Source organism: Populus alba, chromosome 2 (assembly GCF_005239225.2).
Source record: "Populus alba chromosome 2, ASM523922v2, whole genome shotgun sequence".
Classification (NCBI taxonomy): Eukaryota; Viridiplantae; Streptophyta; class Magnoliopsida; order Malpighiales; family Salicaceae; genus Populus; species Populus alba.
In genome coordinates, this window is record NC_133285.1 from 6579981 (window position 1) to 6600175 (window position 20195).

Below are 20195 nucleotides of genomic sequence, written 5' to 3' on the forward strand. Positions count from 1 at the left end.
ATTACATCATGAAATAAATAATACTTTATATAAAATATTATTTATTATTCCATTAAACTATTTATAATTCCATTACGTACAAAATTCATCCGATAAGGATTATAGGTTCCATGGTTTTTTGAGTGTGTAATAAAATCAAGTAAAATATCATCAGAAACAAAATTAGAATTGTGATCAAATTCTACAAATACTACGTCATCATGCGATATTCTTTTAATTTATGTAGTGTTATGAAATAATATTAAACATTATTTTTTTGAGTAAAACATAATTTTAAAAAAATTATTTTTTTTTTAACTGGGTTGAACGCGGTCAATGAATTCTGCTAACGTGAATAGCGAAAAAAAATTCACCTAGCACTGTTCATGTAAACAGTACCAGGTTAATCCTTCTTGCATTACAGGTGAATTATAATTCATCTGGGCATTGTTTACTTCTTGAGTGAATAGTGCCAAGGTGAATTTAATTCACCTGGCATCACCTGGCATGGGTACTGTTACGAACAGTGTCCAAGCAAATAAAAAGAAACAACTCCTAGTCGCTTTTGCAAAACTCTGGTTTGATGGAAAAAATAATGGAGCCTACCAAATAAAAAATAGCTTTTTTTATGTTACAAAACGTTCAGTTTTTGCGGTTAGTTTTAAAAGCAAAAACTACCGCGTAAACAAACACTCACATAGTATAGATAATAACTGTTTCACCTCTTTAATCCAATAGGATTATTCACATGGGATATCAAAGAATACATATCTGTGGTGACGGAATGATACGAGCAAAGTTCACATCAGCTAGGAAGGCGGCAGGACTCCCACGACCAATTCAATATTGTTCTTATTCTTCGCATCCTCCATTCCAATCCGAGGTGTTGGGAAAAGGCCAAACGCGCACATATATTTTTGTCACTATCTTAGATTCCCATTGACCACATTTTTCTTCTTTAAAAAGAAATATTAAAAAATTAAATTAAAAGTATGCTTGTATGAATATGATAAATATTATTTTTTAAAATATTATTTATTTAAAAATATATAAAAATATTTTTTTATATATTATTAACATATCAAAAACGATAAAAAAATATTAGAAAACTTTAATTTTAAATTTAATATAAAAACCGGTTCAATTATATCTGAAAACAAGGCGTAAATCCTTCCTGGTTCGTATCTTAGCTAAAACATCCAGGATCAAACTTCAACGAGGTTTTTTTTTATTTTTTTCATAGCCTTTTTCTTGAGTCCGAAGTTGAAATAATAAGACGAGGTGCATCAACCTTTCCAAATATGTTGAGTGCTCAACTGCTCATTAATTGTCATCTGTCAATTGCATTCCAACCCCGCTCAACTCTCACCGCACAAGAGGTCAGGCCATATATATATATATATATATATATATATAACAAGGCCCAACATACCAGAATCCGGCCCAGTTAAAATATTTAACGAATAAGCCCAATTGTTGACCCAGTTGCTGCATCATCCATCCCCATTCCTTCAACAAATTATGCAGTTATGGAGGAAGGAGGACAGTAACTCTTCCCTCGTAATCATCATCACCACCAGGATAGAGAAGAAATTAAACAAAGCCCAGGAATATTTATCACCAAACCTGAGTTACCGCTGACAACATCTCCACCGTCTCTTAAGATGCAAGGCACGGAAGATCTGCATTCGGTGAGTAGTCCTAGGAGAGTGCTTAGTTTTTCAAAGAGGAGGAAGGCGACTGTATCCTTTCTTGATCCTGATGACAAAGCTGTTTCTGGGTTTGGTGTGTCTGGAGATCATGGCCCCAAATCCTCTGAAGTTTATGGTTTTGTAGGCTCGATCACTACCGTTGTTGCCACAGGTTGAATTCATCTTTTCTTTGTACCTTTTTTTTGAAATTCTGAATTCATCTTTTTAAAGGCCATGAAGGATTTTATTTACTAGAGGAAAGAAGTTGCTCAAATTAACATGGAATCATCTTGTTTGCCATTCTTTCTTGGGGGCATAACTGCTTTACCTTATAATATCTTTAAAATGCGTTTCATGTTGAAGTACGAGAGTGAGTGTCTCCGTACTGACTTCCATTGTTCTTTGTCTGAGCAGCTATTTTCTTTGTATGGGCATATGTTCCTGAAAATTGGTTGCAAGCAACTGGAATCTTTTACTATCCCAACAAGTCAGTGGCCTCAAGGCATAGCTGTGATTAGTAATTTAGATTGAGAAACTTAGAAGATGAGCCTAGTCTCGTAACTTGGATTCTGTTTTTCAGGTACTGGGCATTGGCTGTGCCAACCTATGGCATGGTGACAATCTTATTAGCTCTGCTATTTTACGTTGGTCTCAACTTCATGTCAACCCCACCCCCTACTTCCTTGAACACAATCTTCGGTAAGTTGCTCTTGCAGATGCGGGAATCACGTTTTGGCTCTCAGTGAGCTACGTGTTTATATAATGATGTGCTTTGTGTTCTACAGATGAGTTCAGTAGGGAACCTTCAACATTCATTCCATCGCAGGAGGGAGATGAGCAGCCCATTGAACCCATATCTGATATTGGCATCGATAAAATCAATTATCTCATGTTTAATGATGTGAAGTAAAATTATCGACCTCATGTTTATTGATGAAGAATGAACAGTGCACGTCAAAAGAAGCTGTTCTGCCAAATTTACAGTATAGTCAAGAACATTCATTTTACATTGCAACTTGCTTGAAAAGTGTGTAACTTGTCTCTTTGCATACGAATATAAAATCTCGTTACTTCTGTCTTAAAACGAATGTGACTGACCACAACCAGCAAGAATTGCGACAGTTGCTGTTGCAGCCCAAGGCACTTCCGCCCTCACAGAGGTTTAAACTTCAACCTGCATTGAGCGTCTTAGAATGAGCAACAAAAACATGATTCAGGATAGCTCTAGCACTCCAGCACACACAACTCAATGTTTGTATTTTGGACGAGGTGGTTCCTATAGCTGGCGAAGAATGTAACAGTACTGTAGTCATTGATTAACCAGCGAGAGCCTTGGATCAACTGTTACCCCCAAGATTGACTATGGATGTCCATCATGTAACTAGCTCTGGATTATCTTCATCAATCTTTGAGCTTCGGATCCTATCCATCTGGGTGACCAGCATCTCATGCACTTTAACTTTCAACTGCAGAGAGCACGCATATACACTTCAATTTTTTATTTATCAGGAAAAAAGTTGGAAGCCAATCTTTTTTTGTTGGTGAGATGGATAGAAAGCAAATAAACTAGCTCTTACAAAACAAAACACGATAAACAATGCATTGAGAAACAGTTGGAAGAAATCTAACGACAAAGAGAGATCTTACAATGGCCAAGTTAGGATGCATGAAGAAAAATCTGGATGCCAGTACCATGAAAAATTCAGCCAGATCAATTACCAATTGCACATTTGATAGAGCACATAACACAGATTGCAAAATGCAGGCGAAGCATGAGTTAAGCAAATGTGAGTTCAAAGCATAACACACATAAATTGTTGGAGATTCATATATCATGACAATTGACTAATCACAACCCCTGGCTCTCCAACACAAGCACAAAATCTGGGGAAAATAAATAGAAAGGGAAAAAAATTTCCTATGACACCAAAGCCAGGCCAAGCCAATTCAATTTCCAGCCACTATAAATACATGGTACATCTTTACACATCCAACAAAAAAAGTCAAAATTGAATAAAATTACATACCTCATCAAGCCCCTTTCCATCCTTTACCGACACTAGAATTGCTCCTTCAGGTCCCTTTTTTCGATACCTTTCCAGTTCAAGGTTATCAGTGTCGCTATCTTCCATGATAAAGATCACAGGAGCCTCTTGCAAGATATCACATTTAGAAACAACATCAAGCCAGAGATGATTGCTGAACCTCTGTTTAATTTCTTTGTATATGACAAACTACAAATCAATTGATCAATAACAAAATCAAAATTAGCTCATGGGTGAAAAATGTAGTAGGATGATAAATAAATATTAAAAAACAGTAACTTATTTACTCTGACCACCAGCAAAGCTATTTGTGTGTGGCCGCAAATCAGTTTGGGCATCTTGCAACACCTAACTGTTGTACTGTGACAGTCTTTTTATTTCAAAAAAGTAATAAAATCTTAATCTTAAAGAAACAAGTAATGACTTGAAACACACAAGAACTCTGACTGAGGCTAAAATCTCACTCCTCACACAAGTAGACATTCATCTGGTATAAGGAGGGGGGAGGGGGGGGGGGACCAATGCTGGCGATACTACTCATTATATACGGAAGTTTTCAAATCATGGTACTCACTGATCATTAAATGGAATGATTAATAAAACACTACTCAGAAATGATCACATCAGTTAGTGACATAAAGTTGGTAAAAGAGCAAGTATGTTCTGAATTTAGGAGGGCAATGTCCTGAATATAGCTGGCTGCATGGCCAGAAAAGGATACAAATTAAAAGTCTACATCATATCATTGGATACCTGATCAGAAGGTGAGGTTCCACATTCTCCGGTGAGATCATGTACATAAAGTATTGCAGTTGGCAAATGTGAGAGGACAGCAAGTGTCAATTTTTCCAAATTGTTCCTGTCCTCTGCAGGTTCAATAAATTGTGAAAATACACAAATCAGGCAGATATAGAATGCTAATACAAAAAAACTGAGCCATTATATAACGAGACTGTAATACTGAAACTGTAGCTATAAATGTGTCCCAATCACCATGAGAGATGATTGTGTAGCTTAACACTAGTACAAGAATTATATTCAATGCTTGAACTCCCAAGCAGGAAAAAAGTTAATTGCTTTGATATCATACCATCACATCTCTTCAGTAGCCCAGGGGTGTCTGTCACCTTCAGTCAATCCAGTACATTAACAAATTGTAAGAAGATGAGTGATTACATACTAAAATCTTTTTACATCTCACAAAAGTAAGAGAATAAAATGATTAACCTGAAAATGCTGGAAATTTAGAGCAATGTGGCCCATTAGAATTCCTCTAGTTGTGAAAGGATAGTTGCAGACCTGACCACAAACAAGGGATGGGAAAAATGCAGAAGAAAATGATATTATTAACATCAAGAAACAATAATCAATTCGAAATAAATTTAACTGACCAGCTTCTACAATAGATGAATACCAGCTTCAGCAACAATAATGGAGTAATGCACACCCCAGCCAGAAATTAAAATAATAAACACGATCAGAAGATCCAAAAATCTGTTCTTTTGTTATTCAAATCAATAAGACAAAAGATCCCCACCCAAAGATCTTTAACTTCTTTTCATGCCATCATTTAACTAGAAGCGTTGATTTGGGGGGGGGGGGTTGTTTAGCTGAAAGTTCATACATTGCTACTTATAATATACATTTAAGCAATATAGAACCTCAACCAACTAGGGTTATCAACATGAGCGATATTTAATTCATTCATTATATACATCCAGAACCACAAAGAACAAAGTATGCTGAAGCTAAAAGACTGGTCCAAACCTCAGGCTTCCCTGTTGAGAGCACACGAACCAAGGATGACTTTCCAACATTAGGAGCTCCAACAAGACAAAGAGTAGGTGTTTCCAGATCAACCACTGGCATAGCCCGCAAAGTCTGCAAACTATATTAATTATCAATACTGACCTATCACATGCTAATTAAAACTGTATCTAATTATAGTCAGTGGAGAAATGGAGGTTATTTTGCAAATAATTATATAACCTAGTAGTAAGATGCATCACCATAAGCACCACTAAGGAAATTCATTCTCTAACAAAGGCCATCTCTAATATGGTCAAAACAATTACACATTTCAAATGCTTTTTCTATACCCGAGACAAGGACACATGCATGCATATGAGTGCATGACCATACAATAAATTACTAAAAAGGAGAAATACATTTCTTTAAAAGGCAGAATACCTTGGCAATGTTCAATAAATCATCAACTACCTTTCCTTCACATTTAAAAACTTCTTCAAGCTTTTCCAGACCCTGCAGATAATAGGACAGACTGTAAGGTCATATATACTTGTAGGAGGAGTATGCAAAAAAGCAGAATAACAGACCTCATTCAACCGCTCCCCAGCTTCTCGTTTTGTTAAAGACTGCCCAAAATCGCACCACCAGTTAGTTACAACTTAATTTCTACAGACAGATATAGAAGTAACGAGAGTGCACTAATTAGTTTCCCTTCATTCACAATATTGCCACAACTGTGATTATGAATTGAAAACTTTCTGCGTACAGATCAAGTCAACATATCACAATAATATAGGTAGATACTTTCATTTGGAGGAGGCAGAAATTGTCAGTTTTAATCACTTAGATGTGCTCTGAGATTGTTAAAAGTATTTATGACCTAAGGTTCATTTATGATATCCATCAAGTTTTAGAAGGCAGATGAGAAGGCAAGACAAACATTCATGGATACACAAAAAGGTTTCAAAAATTTACAGGATATGCAGGAAACTAAAACCAAGGAAACATTCTAAGTTTAGAACTGTTTCTATAATCTGTAGGTTTTTCAAAAGTTTCAATCATGCTAAAGGTATATCTGAACAATCTTAGCTCATAAAAATCCCAGTCAAGCAACTAGAATTCAGCAACCGAAAATAGGAAAGATACAAGCTTCCCAGTTTTTAGAAAAAATTCTAACCTTAGCACAAAGAGAAGCACATTCCTTTCCAACACCTACCACCTTCTTCCTCAGAGCATCAACTTTTCTCAGAACCTATCAAACCTTAGATGAATCTAGTATTTGAATAAAACAGAAGAAAAGAGCTGCTACAAATAGTCAAAAGAAATGATAGATTTCTACACATATTCAATATATGGGAGAAGACAGGACATTTTCTTAAGCCACATAATAGTCTTCCACTTTTCTAAAACCATTCATCCGAACTTCACCAAAGCATAAATAGATGAAGAAACAATAGACAAAAATAAAAAAGCATCAGTTTTCATGAGACAAGGACCTTCCACTTCATATCACATATAAGTCCGCCTGCCCAGTGGAAGGGGCAGGATGAAGAAGGATTCTTCTCACTACTTTTGCAAAGAAAAATGCTTATTTCTGTTATTTGCTGTTATGGAAAGGCATCATTAAGTCGTGCCAGTTGCTTTTATCAATTAATTTTGGAAGAGTTAAAGGACCATGGGCCCTTTTGAAGGCAAAGTCTATTGCTAAATGTCCCAAGTCCCAAGAACCATCATACAAGCAAACACACCAGGAATGAGTTCCGCATAAGTTACCTCTTCATAATTTCCATCCCCAAGGGTCAACTCAATAAGTGATCGTTCATAAGGATGCAAATACTTCTTTTTAGGGAAATTCTCCGTGTACTCTCTCAGTGGAACTGCCAATTCCTGATGATTAAAACAGAAACCAAAGATCTCAGCCACTCGTCATTTGCATATTATAGAAGCTTCTTTTTTGTTTTGTTTGTTTTTCAGATTAACACACTTGAAAAACTTGAGAATAAGGGCTTACTTTCATCAGCGCATCAAGTTGCTTTGCCCCTCTATTTCTCTCTCGTTTTGCAATATTAGCTATGCCTATGAATGAAAAGTATTATAAATAACCATTTATCCACAGTGTCTCAATTATGACATAAGAAAAGAATTGCCAAGTGAATCTCCTTTTCATTCATAGGCATAAGAAAAGAAGGGGCAAAGCAACCTTTTCTTATGCCTATGAATGAAAAGAGCGAATATTATAAACAACCATTTATCCACAGTGTCTCAATTATGACATAAGAACAGAATTGCCAAGTGAATCACCTTTTGTGGGTGGAACTCTCTTGGCCTTCCTCAATGATGAATAAAGTATATCAACCGATGGCATCACCATTGGTAGCTTTTGAAATGCACCAACACTTTCAGGTTTTGTTGATTCATTTTCCTAAAATAACGGATTCATAACAGCAATTTATCACACACACACATATCTCAGAAAGTACATCGGTTGTAGTAAAGGAGAAAAGAACAAAATACAAAAAAGGGGTACCTTAGTTTTGTCTGGTTGATGTGTTTGAGTGGTAGTGGGTACATAGCTTCCATCGACAATTGCATAAGTGACAGTCTGAACATTTCTATAAAAGCATAAATTTGGATATTTTGTTGCTCCTGCTTTCACATACAAACCTGCATTTGCACTTGCAATTGACAACACGCTATTAACCAGTCATCCGGAGAGAAAGCGAAAAAAAAAACTAAAACGGTACCCAAAAAAGCAATCAACCATGCCAAATTCAACTCAAAATCCAATCTTTAGCTCAAGTATCCAAAGTTCAAGCCACTTCAGAAGGAGAAAGAAAGAGGGTTACCCTTGGAAAACTTGGAGGTTTTAAGAAGAATCTTGGTTGAAGGAATCTGCAATAGCTGCGAGAGACAAAAGGCACCACTCATCTTCGTTCTCTTTGAAATCAAGAGATGCAAACCATTTTTGGGGTTTTATGTTCTTCCCTCGCTTTCAGGGTCCATGAATTCTATCTTCCTTCCACTCTTTATGGCGACCATACCCTAAGTCCACACTTTCGATGCTAGTGGCCCAACATCTGCTCTTATTTTGGTCTGGGCGTTTTTTAACTGGGCTTAATAGTCTGCTTCCAGTCCCGAACCCTGAAATTTTTTTTAGCAGTTCCTTTTTCTCAAAGTACAGATAAGCTCAATTTTACTGCTCAAGCGATCATGCAAGGGAAAATTAATCCAACTTTCCCAAAGTTTTCACGCGGTCACGTAATTTTATTTTTTCTCTGTAGTTTTGGAGACCGCGCTAAATATTTAAATTTTGACAAAAAAAAACTGAAATATCCCTTCATTTTCCTTACCTTTTTCCTTATTTTTCTTTTTCATTTTTCCCTTCTCCTGTTTTCTTTCTCCTCTCCCCTTAGCAAGGGAAACAAGTAACGAAGCAGAAGCAGAAGGAGAGGATCAGCAGGCCAGAAGTGAAGTTTGGGAAGAATGCAGAGATTGCAATTTGCAGCTGTAACTGCAACTAATTCTACAGCAAACATCAAGAGGATCACGTGGCAAAGCTAGCTAGCTAGACTGGTAGTGATCAGTTTCAAGCTAGTTGGTAATTAGAAAAGATTGAATCACTTGTATAAAAGCAGAATTGTACAAAAACTTGAAAGGAAAAGTAATAAAAACTTAGTTTCTTTGAATTGCTTTCTCCCTAATCTCTTATTCTTTCCATTCTTCTCTCATATCTTAAAAGATTACATTGTTTTGTTAAGGAAGGCCTTAACACTGTACTGGTAATATTAGAGCTTCCCAGGCTCCCTTAACATGTGTTAGGCTCCCCTCTTGAATCCAATATGCTTCTTGTATAGTAATCAAGTAATGTGGTTTTTGGGCATATGAGGTTGTGATTCAGTGGTGGAAGCGACTTGTTCCTTTCCACTACACATGAGATCGAACTTTATTGTGCATACCTGTCACTCCCGAGATGTTTTACATGTTCTTTGAACTTGCAGAATGTTCAGTGGGCCCTGAGAATTAGTTGTGATGTGCACAAGCTGATACGGATATCCCGAGTTATATATATATATTAAAATAAAGTAATGTGGTTTTTGGTTTGCCTTGGTATATCCATTCACCTCGTGTTTATGAATGTGTCGAATTTGATTGTTTTTTAGAGTTTTGTAAATCATAAGTATGAGAATGGTGTTTTTATCATTTTAGACTATTATTTATTTAATTTTTATTTTAATTAATCTCATTCATTGTTTTTAATAAAGTGTTCAATGGTTTAATATTGTTAACGGTGGTGCTTGTCAAACTAAGATAAGTGATGTACTTGTAATTACAAAAGTTTTTTGTTTTATAAATGTGAAATCTCTCGGATGTTTAATTTAATAATTTTATAAAAAGAAAAAGTATAAATATATTTTTTTAAAAATATTTTAAAAATATAAATATTAAAAATAAAAAAATTATGAATCTTGAACTGTGAGGATTTATGAAGATATTTATAATTCATGAGTTTTATTTTTTAATGGGGATAAGATGTTGAAGAATAATTTCACCTTTATATATTAATATAATATTTTAAATTATATTTTATTTAAAATAATATATATTAAATTAATATAAAATAGTAGAAACTTGCATGATATTTTTAAATTTTTTTTAAGAGAGTATGAACCCGAGAAAAATAAAAAATAAACCTAGACACAACACCCTAATCTATGATAACTAAGCTCGGGTGCGTGGTCGAGCCCATGAAAGTGCTGGCCAGGCTCCTAGCATGAGTGTGCGCCAACCATGGTCAGGCTGCTGCCTGGGCCATAATACACACACACACCTATTAAATTTAAATCTATATATGATTAAAATATAAAATCAATTTTGACTGGAGCCTAAGATAATTTCCGTGTCATCCCTAGAGCTCCTGTTTTTAATGAATCCGGTTGCGAATCCTTGTGTCAAAATAATCATCATGTAGATATAATGAAATTAAAAAATAACAATGGCAGAAAATCCGGTGGAAAAGATTTTCACTATGTTAAGAGCTGGAAACTATAGAAAGTAGAAACAAGGAGTGCTAGCAAAACCAAAACCAGATATACCACTGCTCAAGCATGATATCCTTCGCTTCCATCAAGAACCACCACCACCACCACCACCACCACCTTCTTTTCTGCGCATCTCCATCAAACTATAACCTACACACCAGACCGCTTCAAATATTTTCCTCAGGCGTCATCCAATACTCGACCAATCTACAGGTTTCTTTTACGTCTTTCTCAATATACTTTCCCCATGCATTTCTCTGGCCTTATTTTTTGTTCTCGTATTATGATGGTAGTAGATGTTCTCTGTCCTCTGTTGCTCCTTTGGAAGCAATGCTTTTCGACATTGATGGAACATTGCGTGACTCAGATCCTCTCCATTTTTATGCTTTTCGCGAAATGCTTCGTGAGGTTACTTAATTCTGACCCTTCTGGTTTCAATGGACTCTGATTCAGGGATGGCAGCTGCGATGCCAGTAGTGGGGTGAGGTACTAGGAACCCTGACCAATTATTGACAGAAGCTACTTTTGTTGTTTAAGGATTTTGATGTCCAAGATTTGTGGACAGAATTGGAAGAGCTGAATGCGACTGGGGTGACAAATCACATGTTACGCATGTACCAAGAATGAGTCATCAATGGCTGCACAACACCATTACCAAATGAAAGTAAGACTGTAGTTTATTGGGCCTTGCTCCTTTGTATTTCAAACGAAAATGAATCATTTTTTTTTTCAGACTAGAATCCACATGACTTGTAAATACATCGGTAAGAAAATATCAGCGACCAGGAAAAAGAATTTCACCCATCAAGAGTCTGGGTCGCCAATTTAAGCCGCTATAATACAAAAAGTATTTCATAGATAGATTCAGTATAATACAAAGTATTTCAAATATAGATCCACCTCATCGAGCCCACGATACAGAATCGACCTCATCCCTAGCTGCCTTGTATAATTCAAGCCTCTTTGCACACTGCTGCCTTCTTTCCATCAATGCCGGGTCTTCATCTAGTAACTGTGAAAGCTGCTTGCCCTAAAATGCAAGTGAAAATTATTGACCGTTAAAGAGCAATCACATGCTTGGGACAAGTAACAAAATTGTACTTGGCCAAAAGAAAAAAGAATAACTCCAAGCATCCATGATAGCAATCACATGCTCGGACCAACTAGCAAAATCGCCCATGGCCAAAAGAAAGAAAATTACTCCAAGCAACCATTGAATTCCAACAAGAATTCGTGCAAACGAGTTCGATTATATGATGCATATAAAATTCCAGGGATAGGGTACCTCTTTCTTCCCAATTTGTGTGTAGAAGTGATTTAGCAATGAGTGTTTGGCTTCTCTAACTTGGCAATGAACCACAGCCTTGGGAATTGAGCTCTTGAGTGTCTCAGACACCATACCAACATAAGAGGACACGTTTGACCCGATCCTCCTGAAGTGCATCTCTGAATATCGGTCCACAGTTGAGGAAGCTGGATTTCCTCCATTTTCCACTTCCTGAGGAAGCCTTCGAAAGAAATCCACAGTTAAATATGAAGATTCCATATCTACTAATCGAAGAGCTGTCTTCTTACTACCCTCTCGGAACCTTTCCAAGGCCTGGTTAGCAGCACCAGCTAATTCAGCTTGCAGAGATGGAAAACGCCTTAATTCCTGTTTCATGTCATGGTGAAAATTCATGTTCTTGCTGATAGAAGAAAATTGGTGCTTATAAAAAGCAAAAGCAAACAATAGGTAAAAATAAAAAATTTACCTGAGTTTCTGCAATTGACTTCCTGACAAGCTCTTTCAAGACAAAGTGAACCTGGATAACAATATCCAAGTCAGCTAAGGATCTGGTGAAATTTCCATCAACCATTTTATCCCTACCGGATAATTTAAAGAGATTTAAAATAAAAGTAAATGCAGAAATCTAGACTACTTACAGCATCCGCAGAGGCTTCTGCTGGGCCTCTAAAATAATTCAGTGCGCTATCAATTAGACGACGGTAACCTTGCTCTGGAGCAATCAGATGTGGCTGATAACCATCTGCCTCTGAGACCACCCTCTTTACATTCTGCAGGGAGAGATGCCGATCAAAAGGTAGCTTTCTCAAAGCAGCAGGGAGCTGATTATCGAAAACTCCATAAATGCGGTCACCTCCAGGTCGCCTGGAATTAAAAATCCAAAGGCCTTAATAGATGTGAGAGGGAGAGATTAACTGATCTATCTAAGATGTAGGAGAAATAAAAAAATGTTATTCTAACCAATGTAAAAAATGATTTTTATAACTTTTTGTGTCAGGTTAGACGTTTAGTTTGTCAAATATATAGCCATTTCGTTCATGTATAATCACGTTTATGTAAAGCAGAGTGCACAGTAGTTCATCCATAAGAGAACCAAATCACCAGGGCACAAACCGGAAGAGGCAAGTAACAATATTTAAGATCCCAAAAAGTTCATTAGGGTTCAGAAATCAGAAGAAACTTAATCCCTAGCAGAAAGGACTTTTCTTAAAGTATATCCAAATATCACGAATATTAGACATAAAAGGTCAGGTTTGTCAGTTTCAGCCTCCACAAGAGCGTGAACCACAATTTCCTTTCAAGAAATGGTTATCAAGAATTACCAGGGAAGATATTAATTTCAATACATATATATTTTCAATTTTAAAGGTTCTTCATCAATTGCATCTCCTTCAGGGAAAAAAAAAAAAAAAAAAAAGAACATGAAGAGCTCAATCCTAAAAAAAAAAAAATTCGAACAAAATAATTATACCAGCAAACTTTTATAATCTCCAGGAGATCAATTGACAAACAAAAAAGCCTCCATTCCATTAGTTCTAAAACAATTATTTCAAAAACTTTTGTAGTTTCTAGACTAATTTTCAGACCATATAGGATTTCATCAAAATTCTCCATAGAAATTGAAAATTGCCTTTCTCAATTAAAATCTCAAATTGTTTCTAATACAACTCAATCCACTGGAAATATTAATACCCTTGATACCACATATTCATCATCTGATGAAAAAATCTTGGTTTCAATAAACTTGGATGGGAACTGTTGGAATCGCTGAAAAAACTTTAAAGGATTGATTAGTTTTTTCACAACTACAAATGGACTGGGTTGTTCTGGATAGGCTATAACCAGCGAAACAAAATTTATTTTTGTGTGTTAGAGACCCTTTGATACTTAAGTCAGTTTAACCAAAAAGTTTAATAGGAATGAAAAGAAAAATGATCAAATGACATAGAAACTATGAGCAAAAACAGGTGTTTATGTGTTGTAGGGAGATGAGTGGTGCTCTGTATCGTTGAGCGGGGAGGTATTTATACATTTTATTCGATGATTTACTGGGGAAGATTTACCTTGGAAAAATAAAGATGAAGCATAGCATGGTAAAAATGAAGACGAAGTGTAGCTCACCATGGTAGGGATAATGCTAATGTAGCTCATCATATAAGGGTGGCTAATCTAATTTTTACAAGGATGGTAAAAGCATAAGTTTGTCAAGATGTTTAATTTGTGAAACAAGCAGCAGCTGATCCTGAAGAGGAAATCTTAATCCTTATTGGCCATAGAAAAAACATTTAATTTGGCCAAGTTATTGAACAATTAAAAGGGGATAGAGTGGGCATTGTAACTTGCATGTGTGTGGTTAGTATTTTTATATGAAAATTATAAAATTATTGAAATTTATATAAAAATAAAGGAGAGAAAAATTTTGGTCGGGCTAAGTATCATCATTTAGGCTGCCGCAGATCTACTATCTCATAGCAAAAGGACTTACCCGTGACATGCATTGTGAATTCATGTGCATTTATGGTTCCAACTAGACCAAATTCCTTGCCATTATCATTTTTCCAGCTTAGTGCATGCATAGGCTGAGTTGGTGCATTTATTGGGTGCCAGCAGTGCATTTATTGGGTGCCCTTGATGTATAAAGGTAATGCATGTGGCGTGGAGAGTAGAAAATATATATGCACACATAAAGAAAACCTAGCAAAAACTTCAATCCTTCTTATTCCTCCAACACAACTTTTCAATCTTCAGATTTTCATATCATTACACAAGAGCCTTCACTCCCTAGTACTTTGAGCTAGACCATATAGCACTGAAAATTTCTTATTGAAAAATAGAGATTTTCTACCTCAACCACACAATACCTGATTGCATCTCTCAAAATTATAATATTAGTTATAGCTTTTCTTGGAGCTACAGCTACAACTACAACTAGAACCATAAGAAACATAACTATTAGCAAACCCAGGTCTTGTAACTTTTTGTGGCAATGCAAACATTTCTTTGTTTAGAGCTAGACCAATACCAGACAACAAAAGCTAGAAACAAGAGAAATAATTTTTCCTCGTGATTCTTAGGAGTTCATTCATTGTAACATTTCTTGCTTAAGCTAATTTCTTCACACGATGTAACTTGACATGCATACCATAAAAGTGTACCAGCACAACAAATTGCATTTCATTCTTAGAAGTTCACAAAATTACCAACCATACTTCTATCCGGGAGTGAGTCACAATTTATTTTGTTTTAAAATAGTTAGGTATAACTGAGTGGTTCATGAAAACATTATCTAATAATAAAAATGCCATCATAAATAGGGGTAATTAGTCATCACCAACAACACCTTCCCTTTCTCATTTGTATGATGATATTTGTCTCAGCACCACAAATTGTAGATAAAATAAATAATGGTTTATTAGGAGTTGGTTACCATGATAAAATTCCTTATCATGATGACACCATAATATGTGAGACGTCTGAAATAATCATCCCCGTGACTATATTTAGATATAGATATACACTCTTTTACTAATTTTGTGAGAAATGTATTCCTTAATTATGAGATGTGTTTTGAGTATGCTTTGCCCTTATGATTGGGTAATACTTGTGTCCTTTAAGAGGTTTACAAGACACTTTGGAGAAACTTCTTTTGTGTTTGTCTTCAAAAACTGTTTTGAGTTGAGGTGGTGTGCATAGAGTAGATTGAACCCAACCTAATTCTTCATATTTATCGTCATCCTCAAAGTCCTTTGACAAATGTATTTTAGGGTAAATTAGAGTTCATACCTGAATTGAGAGGTAAATAGATTATTGTAAGATACACTAGTCCTTTGAAAAAAAATATGTAATCAACCCTGGAATTGCTGAGATAGATATAATGTGATGTTTTTGGCTAAAGGGTTTCCTTTACAACAATGTGAATAGGGTCATATTTAATTTTCTTTCTACCTCACACTTTGATATCTTGTTCTGTGTTTTTTTCAAGTGGTTCTAGTTCCCTTAAACAAGTCAGGAGAGCTTAACAATGAGAGATTATTAACATTGAAGAGGAGGATACTCAAGAGAAGACAAAAGAGTTAAGTAGTGAGGAGATAAAGCATAATAAAGATTTCAAACATGTAACGGCTAGATTAAAGGTTAACAGTTGCACGCAATCATGTTAGTCTTCAATCTACAGAGAAACTAGGTTCTCCAAGTCTACCTCTCATGATTGAGACTATTATGACTCCACCTCCACCATCTTTTCCTCTATCTTCGTTTTCTCATTTTAAAATCTTGACTTGAATGTGAACTGGAGTTGACTACATAAAATTCTTTTAGAATTGGTCAAAGTAGTAAAGGTATTGCACCCAGGTACATGCACTCTCCAGGAAGCGAAACACCTCCACTTTTCATGTTCTCAAAACAGCAAAACAGGGACCACTGTATCTTACGATAATCCATTCACCTCTCCATTCAAGTAAGAACTCCAATCTACCAATAAGAGGGGAGTATATATCCATATCTAAATATACTTACGGGGACTATTTTTTCAGACTCCCCACACCTTCTACCCTCAAGGACTTTGTTGATTGTCTCATAGGATAAGGTATTCTAGCCCGATAACCTGCCCCTAACACACAAAATAGAACTTTGTTTTGCAGGTTACATCCCTTCCAGAACAACTCAATCCATTGTCAGTCGTGAAAAGCCTAAGAAATCCTTTGAAGTTTTTTCTGTGACTTCATCATGTAACAATTAAATATATTAGTCCACTACAAAAGCTAGACTCAATTATTCTTGACAAAAAATCATCAAATCCTATGAATTTATAATCCCAAAGAACCATAAGTATCATAGTATTAAGGCTTTCATTGGATAAAGACTTTAACACCTACTTAAACTAATTATATGTGGATGTAGTTGTGTTTCTTTTTCAAATGGTTGATGGATGTTTAGGACAAAAGTATAATGGTTTCATAATCATTGAATAAAGGAAAATTTCCTTTTAAAGATGTAATCCATTTTTTTGAAAAAAATTAACCTAATACAATCATAGAATTTTTGTAGACAATTTTAGGGATTTCCTAATTTTCTATTAAAAGAGGTAGATAAAATCAATAGTGTGCAACTTGAATAAATAGCAATTGATTTTTGGAAAGTTTTACAATACAACTTTCGAATTCAAATATTATATTTTTGAAGTTTAGGTAAAAGAGTAGAAATAATTACCCTCCATCCAGATGCTCTTTGAATATCCTGTCAAATGCACGACAAAGTTCCAAGATGGTGTATAATTGGGCCTAAAGCACAAAACATCAATCATACACTCAGAATAAAATGGATGTCAGCAAGGAATGACTGGGAAAGAAATAAGCTACTTACCCCTGCATCAACAGCAATAGGCCTACCCAGATGGTCCAATTCTGATTCAAGCTCGTCAATACTATTGTTAATCATGGATGTGATACTTGGTATGCGAGCTCTAATTACAGACTCTAAATTCTGAAAGCAAAGTCACATTATTAAAATGATTCCCTATTTTTTTTTTCTTAATTTTCTCAAGGAAGAAGTACTAGAGTCAATACAACATAAAAAAATACCAAACCTTTGAGAGAAGTTTTGCAAGATATTCTGAACCCATTTTATTGGCTAAATGCCCATAATCAGGACTAGTTGCAAAGTATTCACGCTCCTTGCGCCTAGCCACAATCATGTCAATGTTCTTATTAATGTCGGCTTGGGATCGGTTCACAATTCCAACCCAAGGATGCTGCAGCCGATATGATCTTCCTTCGAGAACCTTATGTCCGAACAGCAAATAAAATTTTTATTCCTTGGTTATGAAACAAGTGATTTTATATAAATAACTAATAGAAGTTTTTTTGTGAGCACGCGTGTTTGTAAGAGAGAGAGATGGAGATTACATCTAATGCATCGGTTCCTTTGTCCATCAAATCCAACTTGGTCAGCACCCCAAAGGTTCGTTCTCCTGTGAAGTTATGAACAAGAATATTTCGGGGAAAATTAAAACAAACAACAAAGAGTTTCCAGTAACCTACAGAGCTCAGGCACTCAGCTATATGAGAACATATGTACCTGTGGGATCCACTTCCCTACAAAGTTTGATAGCATCTGAAGTCGCTATATCTTGATTGGCTGGAGATATTGCTAGTATAAGACAATTTGGCTGCAAACATTTAGCATGATCGGTTAGAACATAAAACATACAAGACAAAAGATCTTATATGGATACAAGAATATTCTGCATTTCTTATCTTTATCATGCATCTATGCAATTCATTGCAGAATCAAAAGTCCTAAACTGCTAAGGGACATGTTCAAACACATTTTCGCACCAGGGAATTTCATTTAACGCTTAAATTCCAGCAAGAAATGTCAAAATATAGTGGATGCGTCCTATTTTTGAAAGTCCCACCAGTCCCTTGGGCCATAAACGACTTGGATATAAAACATGTAATGCAAGATAGAGACTAGAATAATTAAGCATGGTTCATCATGCAGCCATGTTTAAAATACCATGACAGTTTGACTACATTCTGTTTGAAAGAAAATAAAACCCTCCCAAATGACCATAATTGCACAGAAATGCATCGTTTCCCAGTTAAAAAATGAAATGCTAAAGCATCATTACCTTCGCAACATAACTGTGGACCATGGCCTCAATGTCTCGAACAATACTTTCAGGTTGTCCATCTTAAGATTAACACATTTGTTACCATTCATTGCTTATAGATAAAATACAAAATGATCAATTAAAGCAAAAACATACCAACAGCAACTTTTGTTAAACCAGGTAAATCAATCAGGGTTAAGTTGACAACTGCAAAACAAAGCAAATCAAGTAAACTGTAAATTCAAAAATCAAGACAGACAACAACATAAGAAAACACCACAGCTCAAGATTAATGCATGAATGTTTAAGCTGCGTTTTGCAATGCAATTGGAAAGTGCTATTTAAAATGCATTTGGGGCAAAAAAAATCACAAAAAAGCTCTTGCGCCTCATTAACAAACACACAATAAGATCAAATAAAAATGACAAAGAAATAATCACACACCGTTTGGAGAGTAGATGCTGAGATGGATAGGAACAGGAGAAATCTGTTTGGTTTTCCCTGTGACTCTATCAGTTTCGTCCTGAATTTCCTTGCGCACCACAGCTAAATATAGGGGGGGAACAAAGAAAGAAAGGAAAAACAACAGTTCAGCGTCAATTTTGTCAAATTTACAAGAAAATAAGTAGAAATGAAACAAGTAATAGCGCATAACAAACATACAAAAATCAGTGAATCGTTGTTTCGGTAGATGAAGAAATTCAGCATATTCCTGTGATCCATCCTCAGTCTTATGTAGCTGCAGCACCAGAGGCCTCCTTGTCACAATCCCTGCAATTAATTAAAATTGAAAGAGAAAAACACAAAAAACACTTTAAGAACAAACATTTTGTATAAACTAAACATAAAAGAGGAAAAAACAGAAAGGATCAGACCTGATCCTCTGGGAAGAAAGTCTCGACCGACAATGCTTTCCAAGACTGAAGATTTTCCTGAACTCTGATGTTCTCAGCACCCAAAAATCCAAAATCAAATCACAATTTTATCCCCAAAAAATATCGCCTTGTCTCTCTCTGCAACGATTCCCCTAAATTCTCTCAAATTTCTTTCTAACTAGAAAAGCTTCAAACGTTGCCACTAAATTTCTTAGTTGAAAAGAAAACATAAGAGAAGAAAGAGCGTCCTGTTACCTGTCCACCAACGACGGCTACAGAGGGGAGAGCTTCCCAAAGGGAAGAGAAAGCGTTATCATCGCCACCGTAGTCTCCGAGAACTGTACAGGCTTTCTGGATTCTATTTACCAGCCCTATCAAGCTCTCCATGGTTGTCATCTTTGAAAAAAAAAACTAAAATAAACTGAAATTTTGTTTCTCTAGAACAAGTAAGAGCAGCGAGAGAATTTTCAGCTCAGGAAGGAGCGAAGAAGGACAGCAGTTGCGCTTGACTTCAAACGGACGCTAAATCCTTGTTTTTCTTTTTTCTCGAAGTCTGGCTTTGAGGTGCCTGTTTTGTTTGAAACGTCACGGTCGGTGGGTTAATCCAGTGCGCGCGCGTGCCCGGTGACCGTGACTGTAACAACCTGACTCTATAGGCTCCGTCCTTGTTGGCGCCTTCTATATTTCTTCTTTCTTTCACGCGTTTGAGATTTTTTGAATTTTTAACGATGGGAAAATTGTGGACCCCATTGTTTTTTACAGCATTGTAATTTATAGATCGTGCATTGTTTGACGGCTATACGAGGCTTAATTTTTAATTTTTAGATTATCTTATTTGTTGGTATAAAAAATAAATTTTTTAAAAATAAAAAAATATTATTTTAATAAATTTTTAAATAAAAATAAATTTTAAAAA

General features: G+C 35.7%; 3 protein-coding genes across 5 annotated transcripts; 1 reads left to right on the forward strand and 2 right to left on the reverse strand.

Moving 5' to 3' along the window:
• Positions 1 to 1455: 1455 nt before the first annotated feature.
• Positions 1456 to 2754, forward strand: LOC118042320 (phosphatidylinositol N-acetylglucosaminyltransferase subunit P). The gene is made up of 4 exons (XM_035049968.2): positions 1456 to 1842; positions 2085 to 2157; positions 2251 to 2369; positions 2456 to 2754. Exons 1-4 carry the CDS (start codon positions 1644 to 1646, stop codon positions 2578 to 2580), a joined length of 516 nt encoding a protein of 171 aa, XP_034905859.1. The 5' UTR covers positions 1456 to 1643; the 3' UTR covers positions 2581 to 2754.
• On the reverse strand, positions 2573 to 8499 carry LOC118042319 (nucleolar GTP-binding protein 1). Of its 3 annotated transcripts, none has more exons than XM_035049966.2 (14): positions 8311 to 8498; positions 7992 to 8128; positions 7766 to 7886; positions 7476 to 7540; positions 7238 to 7351; positions 6642 to 6716; positions 6052 to 6090; positions 5906 to 5977; positions 5483 to 5596; positions 4943 to 5014; positions 4806 to 4842; positions 4469 to 4581; positions 3698 to 3904; positions 2573 to 3136 (listed from the first exon to the last, which is right to left on the reverse strand). In XM_035049966.2, exons 1-14 carry the CDS (start codon positions 8390 to 8392, stop codon positions 3044 to 3046), a joined length of 1341 nt encoding a protein of 446 aa, XP_034905857.1. In that variant the 5' UTR covers positions 8393 to 8498; the 3' UTR covers positions 2573 to 3043. The 3 variants fall into 3 exon arrangements, with proteins under 3 accessions (XP_034905857.1, XP_034905858.1, XP_073263774.1); XM_035049967.2 differs by having other exon boundaries at positions 7992 to 8139; positions 8311 to 8461; XM_073407673.1 differs by lacking the exon at positions 6642 to 6716 and having other exon boundaries at positions 8311 to 8499.
• A 2698-nt stretch (positions 8500 to 11197) lies between these two features.
• On the reverse strand, positions 11198 to 19942 carry LOC118042321 (phragmoplastin DRP1E). Its single transcript, XM_035049969.2, has 15 exons — positions 19535 to 19942; positions 19280 to 19343; positions 19068 to 19175; positions 18849 to 18950; positions 18561 to 18611; positions 18423 to 18484; positions 17867 to 17957; positions 17695 to 17759; positions 17376 to 17570; positions 17153 to 17272; positions 17000 to 17070; positions 12430 to 12655; positions 12258 to 12308; positions 11789 to 12157; positions 11198 to 11533 (listed from the first exon to the last, which is right to left on the reverse strand). Exons 1-15 carry the CDS (start codon positions 19673 to 19675, stop codon positions 11405 to 11407), a joined length of 1845 nt encoding a protein of 614 aa, XP_034905860.1. The 5' UTR covers positions 19676 to 19942; the 3' UTR covers positions 11198 to 11404.
• Positions 19943 to 20195: the final 253 nt, after the last annotated feature.

Bases quoted from the DNA above. Each gene is read 5' to 3' on its own strand.
- LOC118042321 (XM_035049969.2), bottom strand. From the start codon at position 19,675: ATGACAACCATGGAGAGCTTGATAGGGCTGGTAAATAGAATCCAGAAA. The intron at 17,760-17,866 runs GTACATATGTTC...ATAACTTCACAG, and splicing joins TAGGGAAGTGGATCCCACAG to GAGAACGAACCTTTGGGGTG. The intron at 12,158-12,257 runs GTAAATTTTTTA...GACATGAAACAG, and splicing joins AGTCAATTGCAGAAACTCAG to GAATTAAGGCGTTTTCCATC.
- LOC118042319 (XM_035049966.2), bottom strand. From the start codon at position 8,392: ATGAGTGGTGCCTTTTGTCTCTCGCAGCTATTGCAGATTCCTTCAACC. The intron at 7,352-7,475 runs GTAAGCCCTTAT...TTTAATCATCAG, and splicing joins AACTTGATGCGCTGATGAAA to GAATTGGCAGTTCCACTGAG. The intron at 5,015-5,482 runs GTTTGGACCAGT...GTTTGTGGTCAG, and splicing joins TCTCAACAGGGAAGCCTGAG to GTCTGCAACTATCCTTTCAC.
- LOC118042320 (XM_035049968.2), top strand. From the start codon at position 1,644: ATGCAAGGCACGGAAGATCTGCATTCGGTGAGTAGTCCTAGGAGAGTG. The intron at 2,158-2,250 runs GTCAGTGGCCTC...TCTGTTTTTCAG, and splicing joins ATCTTTTACTATCCCAACAA to GTACTGGGCATTGGCTGTGC. The intron at 2,370-2,455 runs GTAAGTTGCTCT...TGTGTTCTACAG, and splicing joins TTCCTTGAACACAATCTTCG to ATGAGTTCAGTAGGGAACCT.